Source organism: Purpureocillium lilacinum, assembly GCF_023168085.1.
Source record: "Purpureocillium lilacinum CBS 284.36 DNA, scaffold_4, whole genome shotgun sequence".
NCBI lineage: Eukaryota > Fungi > Ascomycota > Sordariomycetes > Hypocreales > Ophiocordycipitaceae > Purpureocillium > Purpureocillium lilacinum.
The window spans coordinates 2,444,226-2,458,539 of NW_027072114.1; the positions used below are offsets into that span (position 1 = coordinate 2,444,226).

The following is a 14,314-nucleotide window of genomic DNA, read 5'->3' on the forward strand; positions in this document are numbered from 1 at the left end:
AGCGCTGTTTCGAATTGATACCCCCCAAACGAGTCAGAACAGAAAGGGCCTGAAGGGGAAGCGCGAAAAGCAAGCGTGCGATTTTCGTATTTGTCACATGGGGGTTTTTTTGGAAGCCAAAATTCGTTGAGTGACTGGACAGGGACGGTACATCACATCACCAGGGCGAGATCGATCTTTCACTACCGTGCAGGCACTTCTGCATGGTCGGGCAGCATTTGTTTTGACGATGGGGGTCCGAAGACAACACACCACTTTAGCTAGGAATACACCACTCTTTTGCCACTGTTCAAGGCTCTGCGTCGTCCCGTGGGACGTATCGCCATACTTGCAGCACCGGTACATTTGTAGCAGCTTGTGTGTCCGGTTCGGTTCCTGACACCTCATCGTGCCGTGACCCTCACACGTTCTCATCACACACGTGGATGACGCACGCCGTCCATCCCCCATCGTAGCAGACTGCGACTCGTCTAAGAGGAGTCGCATTGTCCAGACCTCCAGGCAGGCACCAGTCTCGGTCTAGACACCGTACCTGTCTCACCGTGCGAGTGACGTCCGGCTTGGCTCGGGGCTGTCACACCTCGAACCTTGACTCTATTTCTTCTCAACCTGGTAGCAGGTCTCGGCGGTTCGCCGTTTTGGAGTATTTATAACTGTTCCCCCGGCGCGGTGCGGTGTGGGTGTGGGACAGTGCGTTTCGGGAGGCCGTGCTCGGATGCTGAAGACAGGACGAAACAAGCCCCGGCTTCAGGAGAGAGAGAGAGAGGCCGAGAGCATGAACGGGTCGGGCCACATCGTTGACCTGGGGGGAGCCCTGCACCGTGCGTAATTTATAGAAACGTGCCCGTTTCGCGATTCGAAAGTCGCATCAGGGGACGTTGCTGCCGGTGGTGAACTTGCGCGCGACAATCGCGGAGCCCAGCTCCTCGTACTCCTGCTTCGTGACGACCAGCTTCTCGACGTTGACGTGATTCGCCATGTTGGCGGCGCCCGTCCACGTGCTAACGATCGGGTCCGCCGGCCTCGCGACGCGCACCACGCAGTCGTCCGGGAACCGCTGCACGACCTCCCTCTGCAGGCGCTGCACGAACCCGTCGAAGAGGGTGTTGCCGCCCACGACGACGATGTTTGCGAGCAGGCCCGGCCAGAGGCCCAGGGGCAGCTCCTGCAGCGACTGGTAGATCAGGTCTGCGAGTCCCGGCTGGCGCATCCCCATGTCGGAGGGGTTGAAGATGAGCTCCGGCACGGCGAAGCGCTCGTTTCGCAGCGTGAGGATGTCCTCGTCGGCGTGGCTGCCCGCGGCGGCGATCTTGCGCGTCTTGGTGTGCCGCGCGGGGTCGTACTCGCGCAGCTCGCCCTTGCTCCTGGAGTGGAAGTCCGGCAGCACGTAGTCCTTGACGATGCCCGCGCCCGTGAGGTAGTCCTCGCGGCGGTCCCCGCGTGTGCCCCTCCAGGTGCGCTCCAGGTCGGACTTGAAGTCTGCGGAGACGTAGCACGCCGCCTCCTTCATCTCGTTCACAATATACGTCTCGTTGCGCACGTCAAAGTGCCGTAGGGAGATGAGCCGGGCGAGGTAGTTGGTCAGCAGCTTGCCGCCCACGTCGAGGCGTCGCACGGCCGAGTGGAGCGGCTGCCCGCGAAGGAGTGGTGTGACGGTCGTGTGCGAATAGCCCGAGTCGACGAGGAGTAGCACTTCGGCAGGCGTGCCGGCCACGGTAGCGGCGTCGGTCGGGGTACGGAAGAGGGACTGCACGTCGTGGTAGGCGTTGAACGCGGGACCTGTCCAACGTTAGAGCTTCCTTCGCTAGACACCCAGCGCCGACGAGCCGAGCCACTCACCAACGCCTCTATAGTAGCTCGCAAAGCCATATTCCTCAAAAACAACCTGATCGCAGTTCGTCTGCAGCGCAGGCAGGCCATTCGGCGGCTCGGCGAGTATCAGACGCGTCTCCGCAGGGTCGCACCTCAAGGGCGCCTTGTCGTCAAACAGCTCGTGGTCCCAGACCTCCTTCTGCGCCTCCCAATTGACGATGAAGCCCTTCTCGACGGGTCGCCGGAACTGAATCTCGCCAAAGTCGCGGCACTTGTCGAGGTCCGACGCGACGTAGATCTTGCGCGCCCGGTCGCGCGCGATGCAGTTGGGCACGATGCGCGGCTCGTCGGGCGGGGAGCCGTCGCGCACCAGCCCTGCCTTGAGCGTGTAGGCGCCGTTGTCGAGGACGAGCGTCGTCGCGGGCCGCGCGGGGGCGGGGGGCTTGGACTTGCGTCCGCCGGCCATGGCGGATCTGTGGCTCGAAGGCGCGTCGTCGAAAGCAATCCGGCCGGCTGTTGGATCTTATGAATATTTACAGAGGAAAGATGCGCTGAGCGCACGACACAGGCATTTCGTCACTTCGGATGCTTACGTAACATTCCTTCTCTTCAACTTACACCGACCCCACGATTCACCATATAAGACGAATACAATTATACGAAGATGGTAGCAAGTAAATGATCTAAGATTCGAGTGGAAAAGAAGATTAATAAGGACAGGCAATGGTGATAGGATCTGAGTGTCCTGCCAAAAACTGTGCCTGAATGGCAACCGTTACCCGCTCTGCCGGGCGAACAGCATACCTCTCGCTGGGGATTGTATGGAGGCTCGAGAGAATCGGAAGTTGGCGTCCCTACTCCGCCTACTTGGACGGCTTCAAAACTCCCGTCCGCAGGAAAGGAGCCTCAAATCCAACCACCTCTCCCCTGCCATCTTTGTAAAACAGCACTCTATCCATCGGCTCGCCACCGTAATGCACCCAATCGCCCAGCGTCCACAGCACGCAATCGTCCTGGAGCGTGCCCGAGGCCGGCAACTCGGACTTGGGCGGACCCGCGAACTCGGGCCACAGCCGCCACACCTCTCGCGTGACCTTCTTGCCTTCCAGGGTCGTCTTCTCGTCCAGGTCCGTGGGGAACAGGCGCACCGTGTGGCCCAGCTCGGCGGTGAACTGCGCCATGGTGTAGTTCCAGATCTGGGTCAGCGCGCCGTAAATGTCCGACCCGTTGCGGTGCATGGCCTTGATGGTAAGCGAGTCGTTGTCCATTGCAAACGTCGCGTCGACATCGACCGTGGTGTTGCCGTGCTTGCTGCCCGAGGTCTTGAATGTCTGCGCGTAGCCCTTGTCGGCCTGCTGTCGCGCGACTTCATCCACCGCAGGCACGATGCTCGCCAGCACGGCGTCGTTGAGGATCGGAATGGCGTTCATGGGCCCCGCGCAGAGGACAATGAGTCCGAGTCCATACTCGTCCACGATGGAAAACTGACTCCGGTACGACTGGGCGCCGCCGCTCTTGGCATAGATGGCCACGGGGTGCGGGTGCGCAGGAGTGAGGTTATGAGGGCGGAAAATCTCCCAGGGCATGCCCACAGCGCTGAACCCGCCGGTGTAGTCGTTTGGCTTGAGCCACATTCGGTGTTGAGCCGGCGTCAAGCCAGTGGTGCGCGTGAGTATCGCGTGGGCAAAGCGCGAGAGGTCCGCGATGGAGGACACCAGCCCACCGCCGCTGAAGCAAGTCTGTCAACACTTCGAATTGGAAGGGGGCCGCTTTTTCATCAGAAAACTTACGGTGCGTTGAGACCATAGTCGGTACCCCAGCTGCTTTCTCCAGGGGGAATCACCGCCTTCGCGTCATCGCCGGGGGAAGGTCTTGTGCTCTTCATGTGAAGAGACTTGGCAAGGGCGTCTTCGACGAGTTGCGCGTAGGTCTTCCCTGTAGCTTCTTCGACGGCCATTATGAAGATGGTAAAGGCGACATTCGAATACGCGGGTCTTTCGCCTGGCGCTACGACTGGGTAGGATTTGATCATGCCAGTCAAGAAGTCTAGGAGCTGGTCAGCTTGACATTCCTGGCTAGCTGGACAGCATTGGCTATTAAAGCAGTCTGACCTTTCTTCGAGCAGGCCTTGTTGAGGGCAATTACACCGCAGGGCGGGTACGCCGAGTCCTCGATCGGCGGGAAGCCAATAGACAGAAATACCTCCTTGAGATAGTAGTACTCGGAGAATCCGTCTAAGTCGTCGTCAGCGCCGCACAAGTATCCGGCTGACAGCTTCTTAACTGAGACTTACAGTTCGTAGGCGCACCAGACAGTTGCGTCGCCAGCATACCCAAGCTCACCTCCTCCCAATGCACCCTCGACTTGGAGTCCCTCAGCTTGGACAGGTACTTCGTAACCGGGGCATCGAGGTCCAAGCCGCTCCTGATGAGGATATAGTCGGAGAGGAGCTTGCTCACGGAGCCGATGAGATACTGCGAGTCGCGCCCAATGTCCTTTGTGCCGTTGACGTTGCGCTTCGCGAGGTGGTGGTATTCCCACAGCGGGACGCCGGGGTCGTCTTGATCCCGCGACACGACGGCGATGCTGAAGGAGACGTTCTCGACGGGCCAGCCTGCCTCAATGGTGCCGGATACGGCCGCGTCGAGCGTCTTGGTGAGGTTGGCGGCTGCAGCGCGCAGAGTCGCGGCGTCGCGCAGGCGTGGCCTGGGCACGACCGGGCCTTCGGGGCGGCAGAGCAGCGCCGCGGTGGCCAACCCGGAGAAGATGGGGAACAAGAGGCACTTCATGATGAGGTATGTCTAGCAAAGCAAGATGAGAAGCCGCTTGACTTAACTTCCTTTGCGGGTTCATTCTGCATTTATATATCGATGCCCATCTGCCCAAGATAGCCAGCCATCAATCATCTTCGTCATCTCAAGACTGCATTGCCCATCTGGTCCGCGAAGCAGAAGGCCACTCCACAAATATTGAAGCCGAGATACGATCAGGATCCCGGGTTCATCACCAATCAGATGGCGGCAGACGTCCAGATGCGGCCTGGGTGTTGGGTGCCGCATCACCGGGCACATGGATCGACACTGGGCTTTGCCCCAAGGCGGGTGGCGCTGCAATTGCTGTGGGGCGAGACTCCAAAGCGAGATACGGTGCGTGTCGGCACCACCACCACGTCAGCTTCTTGTTTGTTGTAGCGACCGATGGTATTGCATCTGGAAGAAATGCTCCCAGAAGGCATTGGCAAGTCTTGGGAGTCGACTTTGAATCACATTGCGTGGCGCAGGTCGACGATCCACGGTTCAATGCCAACGCCAGTTCCCCCCTGGTCCATGCCCATGTGCATTTGCGCCCTCCAGTTCAATGGGAATAATGCTCGTGTTGATTGCGAGGCGAATGTCATATCTTTGCGCTGTCGAGCACCTTCTTGGGTGCCACGAGTCCCCATCGCTCAGCGATGCCATCCCGCGGGACCACACCCTTGAGGCTGACGTCCCTCTCGTTGACGAAGCTCTCGCCGCCACTGCCCCATGCAAAGTCCCTCCAGTCACCCAGCGCGGGCCACATCTCGTCTCGTACAATCGCCGCAATCTGGTCCTTCCTTGCCGCCGCCGCCGTGGCCGCCGCGTCGCCTCGGCTTGCCAGCCCGACAACGCTCTTCCACAGCTGCCACGTCTCCTCGAGCTCCTCAACGGCGGCGACGCCCATGACGCTCACGCCGATGCGTGGGGGCAGAAGCGCCGCATCATCTCGGCCGACACCCAACTCCGCCAGGATGCCTGCTGGGTAAGCGACTGTGCCGAGGGGAGCACCGATCCGTGCCCAGTTCTCCAGCGCCCATCGAATCGCAACCTCCTCGAGGTGCTCGCCGCGCTGTGTCGCCAGCTTGGCCAGGTCGCTGCAAGCCCTGCGCAACCCTGGTGGTGCCGGGTGCCAGCTCGCCTGGGGGCCGTTGTCGACGCCGCGCGTCGTCAGCAGTCCCATGCTCAGCATGCTCGCATTGAGTACGCACTCGACACCCGCAGCGCGGAACCGCTCCAGGTAGTCGGGCCGGCCGAGGGTGCCGTTCTGGATGCAAAAGTTGCTGTACGAGAGCACCGCATCCAGAGGCTCGCCCGTCTGCTCCAGCACCATCTCGGCCAAGGAGGCGAGCACCTCGACGGGGTAGCCGCTGATGCCGACGTAGCGCACGAGGCCCTGATCTCGCAGGCTGCGCAGCTCCAGCACCGCGGCGAGAACGTCCTGCGGCGAGACAAACTCGACGTCGTGGGCGTAAACGAGGTCGAGGTACGGCGTGCCCAGGCGCTCCAGGCTACGGCACACGCTGTATCGGATCCATGCGGGGGAGTAGTCGAATTCGCTGCTGGCGATGCGGCCGGCCTTGGTGATGAGAAAGTACTCTTCGCGCCGGGGCGGCGGCGTCAGCGTGCGCAGGGCATCGCCCAGGAGTGTCTCGGAGGGCCCATAGTAGGGCGATGTGTCGAACGCGGCGATGTTGTGCTCGAGAGCGCGGCGGACAATGTCGGTATAGGGCATGCGCGTTGGATCAGGATGATACTGCGTATTGAAGGTGGCAGTCCCGAGGATCAGGGGCGGAAGCACCTGCGACAGTGCCGGCCGCTGTCCAACCAGTGATGTCGCCATGGTGTTGGTTCGGCCGCGATTGCTGGAGGCGATACGGTATCCAGCGCGGGGCAGCACCTGGTTCGGTGGGTGGTAGAGTGTAATTCGGAAGCGCGCAGAGCACAGTCGCCCGTCAGTCACCTCGCAGTTCGGCACATGTTCGTCAAGCGATACGCATGGTGTATGGTGTCTTCGGCTGCGAAAAGTATGAACGTTGAAGGAGAAGGGGCGAAGAAGGGCTGTGATTATCAATGGTCGAGACCAGCTCGGAGCCCGCTCGGACAAGATAAGTGGTGATGCAGGTCACAGAAAAAAGTTGTAGGGGCGCCGCATCCGGCCAGCCAATGGCAGCGCCAGGTTCCCGCGCATGCGGAACTCGTTCAGAAGAAGCCCGTTTTTAAGCGTTTCGGCAGTCCGTCAATCAGGGTCCCCTGCGCCGATTGCCCCTCGCCATCCACACGGGTTGCAAGGTTACGAGAAGCCCATCCCGTGGAGGGCGGTGCATCAAAGGCGATGCACGAGCTGAGGCGTCAACGCGCGACGCTTCTTTGCCTCAGCGAAGCTCGCGACTTGGCGCGCTCTATCGTGGGTGCAGGCGACGCGCGCGAAACTCACCGGAAAGTTGCAGCAGGCGTGTGGGCGCCCGCCGCCGAGTGATGATTCATCGCCGTCTCCGTGCCGTCGGCTCTATCCGCCTCCCGGTCTGGCCTTGCCCCAAGGCGTCTCCGACTGGAGCGCAGCGCCCAGAGTCGTTGACACCATAGCAAACGCCAGGCACGCGATCCGCCGACCCACATTGACACCCGTGGATCGCATTTGGTGCCCGTTCGCTCAGGCTTCCATGGCGCGCGCTGGCTTTTATGAAGCACGTTGAGAAATAGAATTGGGGGAGGCTCTTCAAAGTTGCGGCTTGTGCCGTTGCCGTACCTGCACCGTACGTGTACTTCACGCACGGGTCGGTGTCGGGATAGAAACATCTCCTGTGTTAAGCAGCACGGGGGCCGCACGACACCACAGGGTCGCAATTCGCGGACAGCGCTGCAGAGCTGCACGTCGACTGCCATTTGCATCTTCGTTTCCGCGCACATGCAGTAAATAAACGGAGACTAGTCGGTCCGTTTGCTGAGATCCCGGTCAGCAAGTGTCAGTGTCGTAACCTGCTGTTGCAATCCTTCGCGCCCAAGGGGGCGTGCCACCCTTGCAACGCTGTGCCCTGGCTGTCAATATTCACATTCACGAACAGTCCTGTCGAGCGAGAACTCGGTTGGCGCTGCTCCAGACGCGTCATTGCATGTGCAACCCGGCGACGCGCATTCAGTCGCAAACCTGGTGCGAAGCAGACACACCGTGTCAAAGGACGTGGAAGTCGAGGCGCGGGTTTTCGTCGCGTGCACGACGACAAACTTCGGTGTGGCAGCTCGGATTAAAGAACATAGGCGCCAGTGGTTCGCGGAGTATTCCGATCATCATTTCGTCAATTCTCAATCACATCTGGAGTACCTAGCCACTATCCAACTACGCGACCTGTACTCAGTAACGTGGGCCTCGCAATACTCCGAAACTCTCGTCACCGCCAGGTGGGGATGCTGCGAAACCCACCAAGCACCTGGCACGCCGCACAACCGTGCCTGGACCAGCCAATCGCGGCTGGCAACACTTAGACGCCCATGGGCATGGTCATTGACTTCACCACGTGCTCAGCACAACACGATGCAAGATGCTAGAAGGGTACTAATAAAAGGTTGTATTTAAGCGTCTTAGCCGCCAAATTTACGTCTCATGTGAGAAACTCATTAAATGCGTCTTTCGTATCTCTCAAACACCTTCCCCGGGGTATGAACGTGCGCACGTCTCCACTCATCACATCCGTTGCGCGTAGCGAAAGCAGCGATTAACATCCTTAGACAGTGGCCTTCTCCAGGTACTCACCAGCGCCAATGGTGGAGGCGAAGGTGGTGGTGGGCTTCCACTTGGCCGACTGGCGGGGGGTCGTCTCCTCCATCATCTTGTCGACCTGCTCCAGGGACAGACCCTTGGTCTCGGGGACGAGGAAGTAGGCGTAGACAAAGGCGCAGGTGCAGAGACCGCCCCAGACGAAGAACACGGACGACCTCATGTTGCCCTTGTCCTCACCGACCATGTAGGGGGTGATGACAGCAATGATGGTGTTCCACAGCCAGTTGGAGGCGGTGGACAGACCAACACCACGGGAGCGGATAGGCAGGGGGAAGATCTCGCCAATGACGATCCAGGCACCAGGGCCCCAGGTCGAGGCGAAGAAGAAGATGAAGATGGCGATGAAGGCAATCTGAGCGTTGACGGCGCTGATGTTGTCGGCGCTGCGACCAATGGGGTTGGTAGGGTCGGGGTGCGTCTTGTTGAAGCCGATGGTGACACCGATGATGGCGACGAGGAACTGGCAGATAAGCATGCCCAGGGCGCCATAGATGAGGATGGTGCGGCGGCCGAAGCGCTCGACGGTCCAGAAGGACAGGGGCGTGGAGCAGACGTTGACGAGGGTGAAGATGAGCGAGATCAGGAAGGTGTTCTCGATGGCGCCAGTGGTCTGGAGGAAGGGAGTCGAGTAGTAGAAGATGAAGTTGACACCGGTCCACTGCTGCATCATCTGGAGCGAAGTGCCAAGAATGGTGCGGCGAAGGTTAGACTTGGACTGCCAGAGCCCGCCCTTGAAGCAGTTGGCCCAGCTGCCGAACCAGGTGGTGTTGGGAATGAGAGCACGCTCGTACTCCTCGTTGGCGATAATCTCGGCAATCTCGCTCTGGACGTACTCGGAGTTCTCGGGCTGGCCACGGACGCGGGACAGGGCAGAGATGGCCTTGTTGATTTGGCCCTTCTTGACGAAGTAACGGGGCGAGTCGGGGAGGAAAAGGAGACCACCACCCAGGATCAGGGCCCAGGGGAACTGAATGGCGATGGGAATGCGGTAGGCGCCCGTGTCGGTGCGAGTCTTGGTGGCGTAGACGACGATCGAAGCAAGCATGATACCGATGGTGATGCAGAACTGGTATCCGGCAACGAGGGCACCACGGACCTTGCGAGGGCACTGTATTGTTTGTTAGCGCGCTTGCCCCGTTTCCATTCGCGCCGCCCAAAATGAGAAGACTTACAATCTCAGACATGTACAGAATGACAATGGCGGACTCGAAACCGACACCGAGACCGGCAACGAGACGACCGCCGACGATGGGGCCCAGGGCGTTGGAGGGGCTGGTGACCATCTGGACAATGCAACCGACCATGTAGATGAAGCAGCCGATGATGACAGTCCACTTGCGGCCAATCCAGTCGGCGACATCGCCAGCAATGAGCGCACCGAAGAAGGTACCGCAGGACAGAATGGAGACGATCAGGGAGGTCTTGCTCTCGGAGACGGCCTTGTGGCCCTCGCCCATGACGGCATCGATGAAGATCTGGGAGCCGAGGACACCGTTGATGTAACCGGAGTCGTAACCGAAGAAGATACCACCGAAGGAGGCGAAGGCGCAGAGCAGGTAGGCCTTCCAGGTGACGGGGGCCTCGATGTGCTCGACATCCTGCGCGGTGTGGAGGATGGCCGAGGGCCGGCGCTCCTCGGTCGGCTTCTCAAGCGTGTCGGCCATTGTTGATGAAAGGCTGTTGCTGCCGCGTGCCTTGTTGCTGCTGGGAGGTGTTGCCTTGATAAAAGGGGTGGCTCCTCAGGAGAAAGAAAGAAACTGCCCCACGACGCGAGAGACACAGACTCTCTATTGTCTTGCTTGGGGGGTAGGGGGGGTGCGTGAGTCGCCGTGAGACAAGTCGAAGATGGACGGACGATGCAGGGGAAGGGGAAAGGGCACGAACGAGGCGAGGAGGGAACGAGCCATCCTTTTTATTATTGACGACGAGGAAGGAGCGAACAGAGCAAATGGGGGACGTGTGGGCGTGAGCTTGGGCATGGGCGTGGGCCCTGCACCTAGAGTTCCATCCGGGAACGTGTGCCTTGAGCGGTGATGGGCGTGGCATATGCGAGTGAGCCAGGCCGGCGGCGCGTGTGTCGTGAACTGAATCGAGGCCATAGCTTGCTTGCCAGGACGTCTCACTCTCACGAGTTGGGGGGGCGTTCGGCATCTGGGAGGGGGGAGGGGGGTGTGCGCAAGCCCGCGCGAGAGCTGCCGCGCCGTACGTACGTACGGCCAAGGCATGGGTGGTGCCATCCCCCGGAGGCGGACCCCAGGGAAAGCCACGATTCACGGGGTCGCCTGCGCGGTCTGGAGCGGCGACTCGGCGCGCGCGACTCGCCTCGGAATCATCATGGGGGAGGGCAGAGCGGGTAACTTTCTTTAGCACGGAGCTTGGCTGGGCCTGGAGACCCGGAGGGGCAGCGGTGCCAGCGCCGGGTACTGACTGAACCTCCAGGGCTGGGCCGCCTCGCCTCAGGCAATAGCGGAGCCCGCCCGCGCGCCGCCCGCACTCCACGCTCAGGCTGCACCTGCACATGCTGCCCGGCCGCTGGGCGTCCGCCGGGCCTCTGCTGGGCCTCTGCTGCCCGCCTGTTGGGCCTGGTGGTCCGGGGAACCCGCGTGGAGAACAGCGGGCCACCTCCAGGGACGGGGCCTGGGGGCGCTGCTGGGCTACGAAGTAACGCCGAACCACGGTGGGCCCCGCTGCCAGAGAAGCGCCGAGAAGCGCCGGCCGTTGGCTCGTTTGGGACACGCGAGCGCTCCCTCGACTCCCCTCGTCGACCCGTCCGTCGAGTCGCAGTCGTCCCCCAGGGCCGAGGAAAGCAAGGTTGTTCGTTTCGGCGCGCCGACATCCAGGCCAGGCCAGGCCAGGCCAATCCAGTCCGGGGGACGCGCGCAACGGACAATCACGCTGCGCGGCGGGCGGTGCCACTCTTGGCTTCCCCGTGGGCAGCCCGAGAAGCACAGGAGACGACGGGTCGCGCGAGCAGCACGTAGGCCAAGAGAGAGCAGCATCAGGAGATTGGGAGCGTCACGTCAGAGCCTTCTCAAGTGCGACCGGCAGCTTTATGACGAGCGGTTCGTGGCAACTGGCTCACAGGCCGCCGCCTGCCCGCTGCGCTGCCCTGACTGCCGTGACAGGCCGCGGCAGACCGTGGCAGACCCGTGGCAAGCCAAACCCAGGTCCCTGCGCGCGCTGGTTGGGGCAAAAGCAGCTGGAGGCTTTTGGCTTTGGGGGCCTTTCCATCCCTTCCCTCCCCCAAACCACTCGCTGACCCGCCCCGCCCACCCTCCGTTCCGTCCTCACGCTGCACCTCCCCTGGACTCAATCTCCCTGTGCTGGATCTCGTTGGTCACGATGCCGGGGCGCGCAGGGGTGGGGCCCCCTGGCCCGATGCTCGCCTGGGGCGACGTGCCGCGAAGCTTTTTTCGCTTCCTTTCTGGGCGGTTTCTTGTCCTCGTTGAACCTCGACTCACTCACCAGGTGCCTTTTGCCTGGGCACGCAGGCAACGGCCCACGATCGCCTCATGGTGTCGATCGCGCTTGCTGCTCCTCGATGCCTGCTCGAGTGTGCTGCTGTCGCTCCAGCTACCTTGGGCTCTGTCCGTTACACAGTACTCTATTCTGCGCACACCTTGTCGCTGCCACCATGGCCATTCGGTCGTCGTCTGCCGGCTCATCTGCCCACTTGCGGCAGAGCCAAGCCAATGCCGGCCTGGTCACGAGGGCGCCAGACGCAGACAGCCCGCGGGCTCAGCAGCGTGGCCGAACGCCACCCGTCGCGATCGACTCCCCCCGTCCTTGGCTGACCACCACTGCACCCGTACGCTGTGACCACTGAAAGCCCAGAAGACCATGCTCCCGATCACACTCTGCGTGCGCCATCTCGACGCGCGATCCTCCAGTACAGCTACGACTGCTACAGTAACGTTGAACCTAGAGACATGATTCCTCGCATTCCACTGTCGAGGCGTTCCCAGATGCCCAGGTAGCGCCGCCTCGACCACCGGGGCGGCCAGCAATCAGTCATTTTTCAGGGATTGATGACTTGCATGTCGTGCCGTCGCCGGGCCGCTCCACCAGAGTAGCCTGCATCGTCGCCATCCGCTGCAGAAAGAGAGAGAAAAAAAACAATTCCTTCGGCGCCTCCCCCTGCCCCGGACCGACAGCCACCCACCCCGGTCGTGGCACCCAAGGGCAGAGAGCATGGCTTGCCCCGGTGTCAGAGGCCCAGCAGCCTGAAGAACTACGGGTCTCGGCCTGCCCCCAAAAGGCCAATTTTCGGTCGTACTCGACACGCTATTCCCACCTCCCAAGCCCGCCGCTGTGGGTGTGCAGCAGCACCCCGTCTCTAATTGACCGAGCTGGCGGCGACTTGGCGTGGCGTCCCGAAGTCGACGCCTCCTCCGGGGGGCCGGGGTGGGCATCCATGTGGGCGGGTGAAGAAGGATCTCATCTCTGCTTGTGTGGCGGCCGTTCCTGTGTGGCTCGTGTTTGCTGCCTCGTCGTCGAACTCTCCCAGTAAGCCGTGTGAATAGGCTCAATGCACCAACATTGCCTGCCAGGACAGGGCAGCCGTTGGCAAACTCTGCTGGCGCCTGACCGTTGATGCCGTTCTGCCATGCCGTCTTCCGCCCACGAAGCAGTCAACAGCCGAGCGCGCCCATCCATGCACATGCCCCTCCGCCACCGACGAAGATCTTCGCGAGCGAGGAGAATCGTCATGCGAAAAACTGCGCTCCAGGGGTCTCCCCATCCAGCGACATCTGGCGCGCCCCTCCCCCTCTCGGCCCAGCTCGAGGGTGAGGGTCGCGATGAGGGTGAGGGTGGTAACCCGCGTCGTCTGCAGACACCGTCCAGCCTTGTTTCGAGCCTGCGACTCCTTTCTGCACCCACCGTCCACCTCGGCTGCCCACGGGGTTGCGTGTGGCGTCGCCGGGGGTGGGCTGGTGTGCCTCATGGCAGGTGGATTTGGCCGAGAGCAAACATGCGCCAGACGGACGACGAGAAATTTTATCCGGGGGGAGGAGGGGCGTGTGCCAGATCTGATGCTGCTAGCGAGGGCTGCTAAGGCGAGGGCGCATGCACTCGCTCGATGCACGACGGCCCATCGTGTAAGTGCCCCATGGGCCATGGGACGACGCCGGCGCCGGATGCGTCCACAACCCCAGGACAGCCGCGCAAGCCAATGCCTGGTGAGAATCGACTCGGCGCTTCTCCCTTCGCTCGGCGGGCGGGGGAAACGTTGTCATCGCGACTTGGCCATGGCATGTTTCCCGGCCCGCGGCTGAAGGATTGCGTCGCGCGTCTTGCGTGATGCTCTTCGGCCCGGATGCGTCTAAACGCTCATGCAACAGACGCTCCCTCGCCGCTATTCAACGCTGGCGTGCCGCATGGGCGCTTGGCTTCAGCAAGTCAACGGCCAGCATAGAGATTTGACGCACAGCCGTTGACGCGCCCGTGATGACCGTCTTGGCCAAGGGGCAGCAGGATGGTCCGCAGAAAATGCTCTCGAGTGGATCGTGCCCATGTGGCACCTCTGAAACCCAACCCGCATCCCCAGAAACTTACATTTTGCGCTGAAGTCGCGTTGCCGGCCCGCCGTGGATCGCTGTTGTGCTCTGTCGAAGCATGTCTTGGCGTTGGCCGATGCTCGTCCACTGTGGAATGTCGAGTGATCTAGTGATACACGGCCAACCTTCAATACGCCACAACTTCACGATGGAGTATCTCGCTCCGTTGCTGTGCAAGCAAGCAACAAGTGCGCTCACGAATATCCATTTTCAACGGCAATGTGGAGGTCAGCAGACCTATCTGCCCATGCTGATGACAGAAACCGTGTTGGGCACTGGTCGTGTCTCTAAAGTTTGCTACATGCCAACATGCATCTCTGTCCATGTCACACGCCAAGAACACGCAAAACGTGCGCATACACATCGCCAGG

At 61.3% G+C, this 14,314-nt stretch overlaps 4 protein-coding genes across 4 annotated transcripts; all 4 read right to left on the reverse strand.

Moving 5' to 3' along the window:
• Window positions 1-868: 868 nt before the first annotated feature.
• PLICBS_005923 (Actin-protein 6) lies at window positions 869-2,278 on the reverse strand (the record flags this gene model as incomplete). Its single annotated transcript, XM_018319655.2, has 2 exons — window positions 869-1,779; window positions 1,840-2,278. 2 exons carry the CDS (start codon window positions 2,276-2,278, stop codon window positions 869-871), a joined length of 1,350 nt encoding a protein of 449 aa, XP_018182129.2.
• Window positions 2,279-2,675: 397 nt separating this feature from the next.
• On the reverse strand, window positions 2,676-4,601 carry PLICBS_005924 (uncharacterized protein; the record flags this gene model as incomplete). Its single annotated transcript, XM_018319656.2, has 4 exons — window positions 2,676-3,540; window positions 3,603-3,858; window positions 3,924-4,046; window positions 4,106-4,601. The coding sequence occupies 4 exons, from the start codon at window positions 4,599-4,601 to the stop codon at window positions 2,676-2,678; spliced, it is 1,740 nt and encodes a 579-aa protein (XP_018182130.2).
• Window positions 4,602-5,205: 604 nt separating this feature from the next.
• Window positions 5,206-6,450, reverse strand: PLICBS_005925 (uncharacterized protein; the record flags this gene model as incomplete). Its single annotated transcript, XM_018319657.2, has 1 exon — window positions 5,206-6,450. One exon carries the CDS (start codon window positions 6,448-6,450, stop codon window positions 5,206-5,208), a length of 1,245 nt encoding a protein of 414 aa, XP_018182131.2.
• Window positions 6,451-8,329: 1,879 nt separating this feature from the next.
• On the reverse strand, window positions 8,330-10,049 carry PLICBS_005926 (uncharacterized protein; the record flags this gene model as incomplete). The annotated part of the gene is made up of 2 exons (XM_018319658.2): window positions 8,330-9,493; window positions 9,558-10,049. The coding sequence occupies 2 exons, from the start codon at window positions 10,047-10,049 to the stop codon at window positions 8,330-8,332; spliced, it is 1,656 nt and encodes a 551-aa protein (XP_018182132.1).
• Between the last annotated feature and the right edge of the window lie 4,265 nt (window positions 10,050-14,314).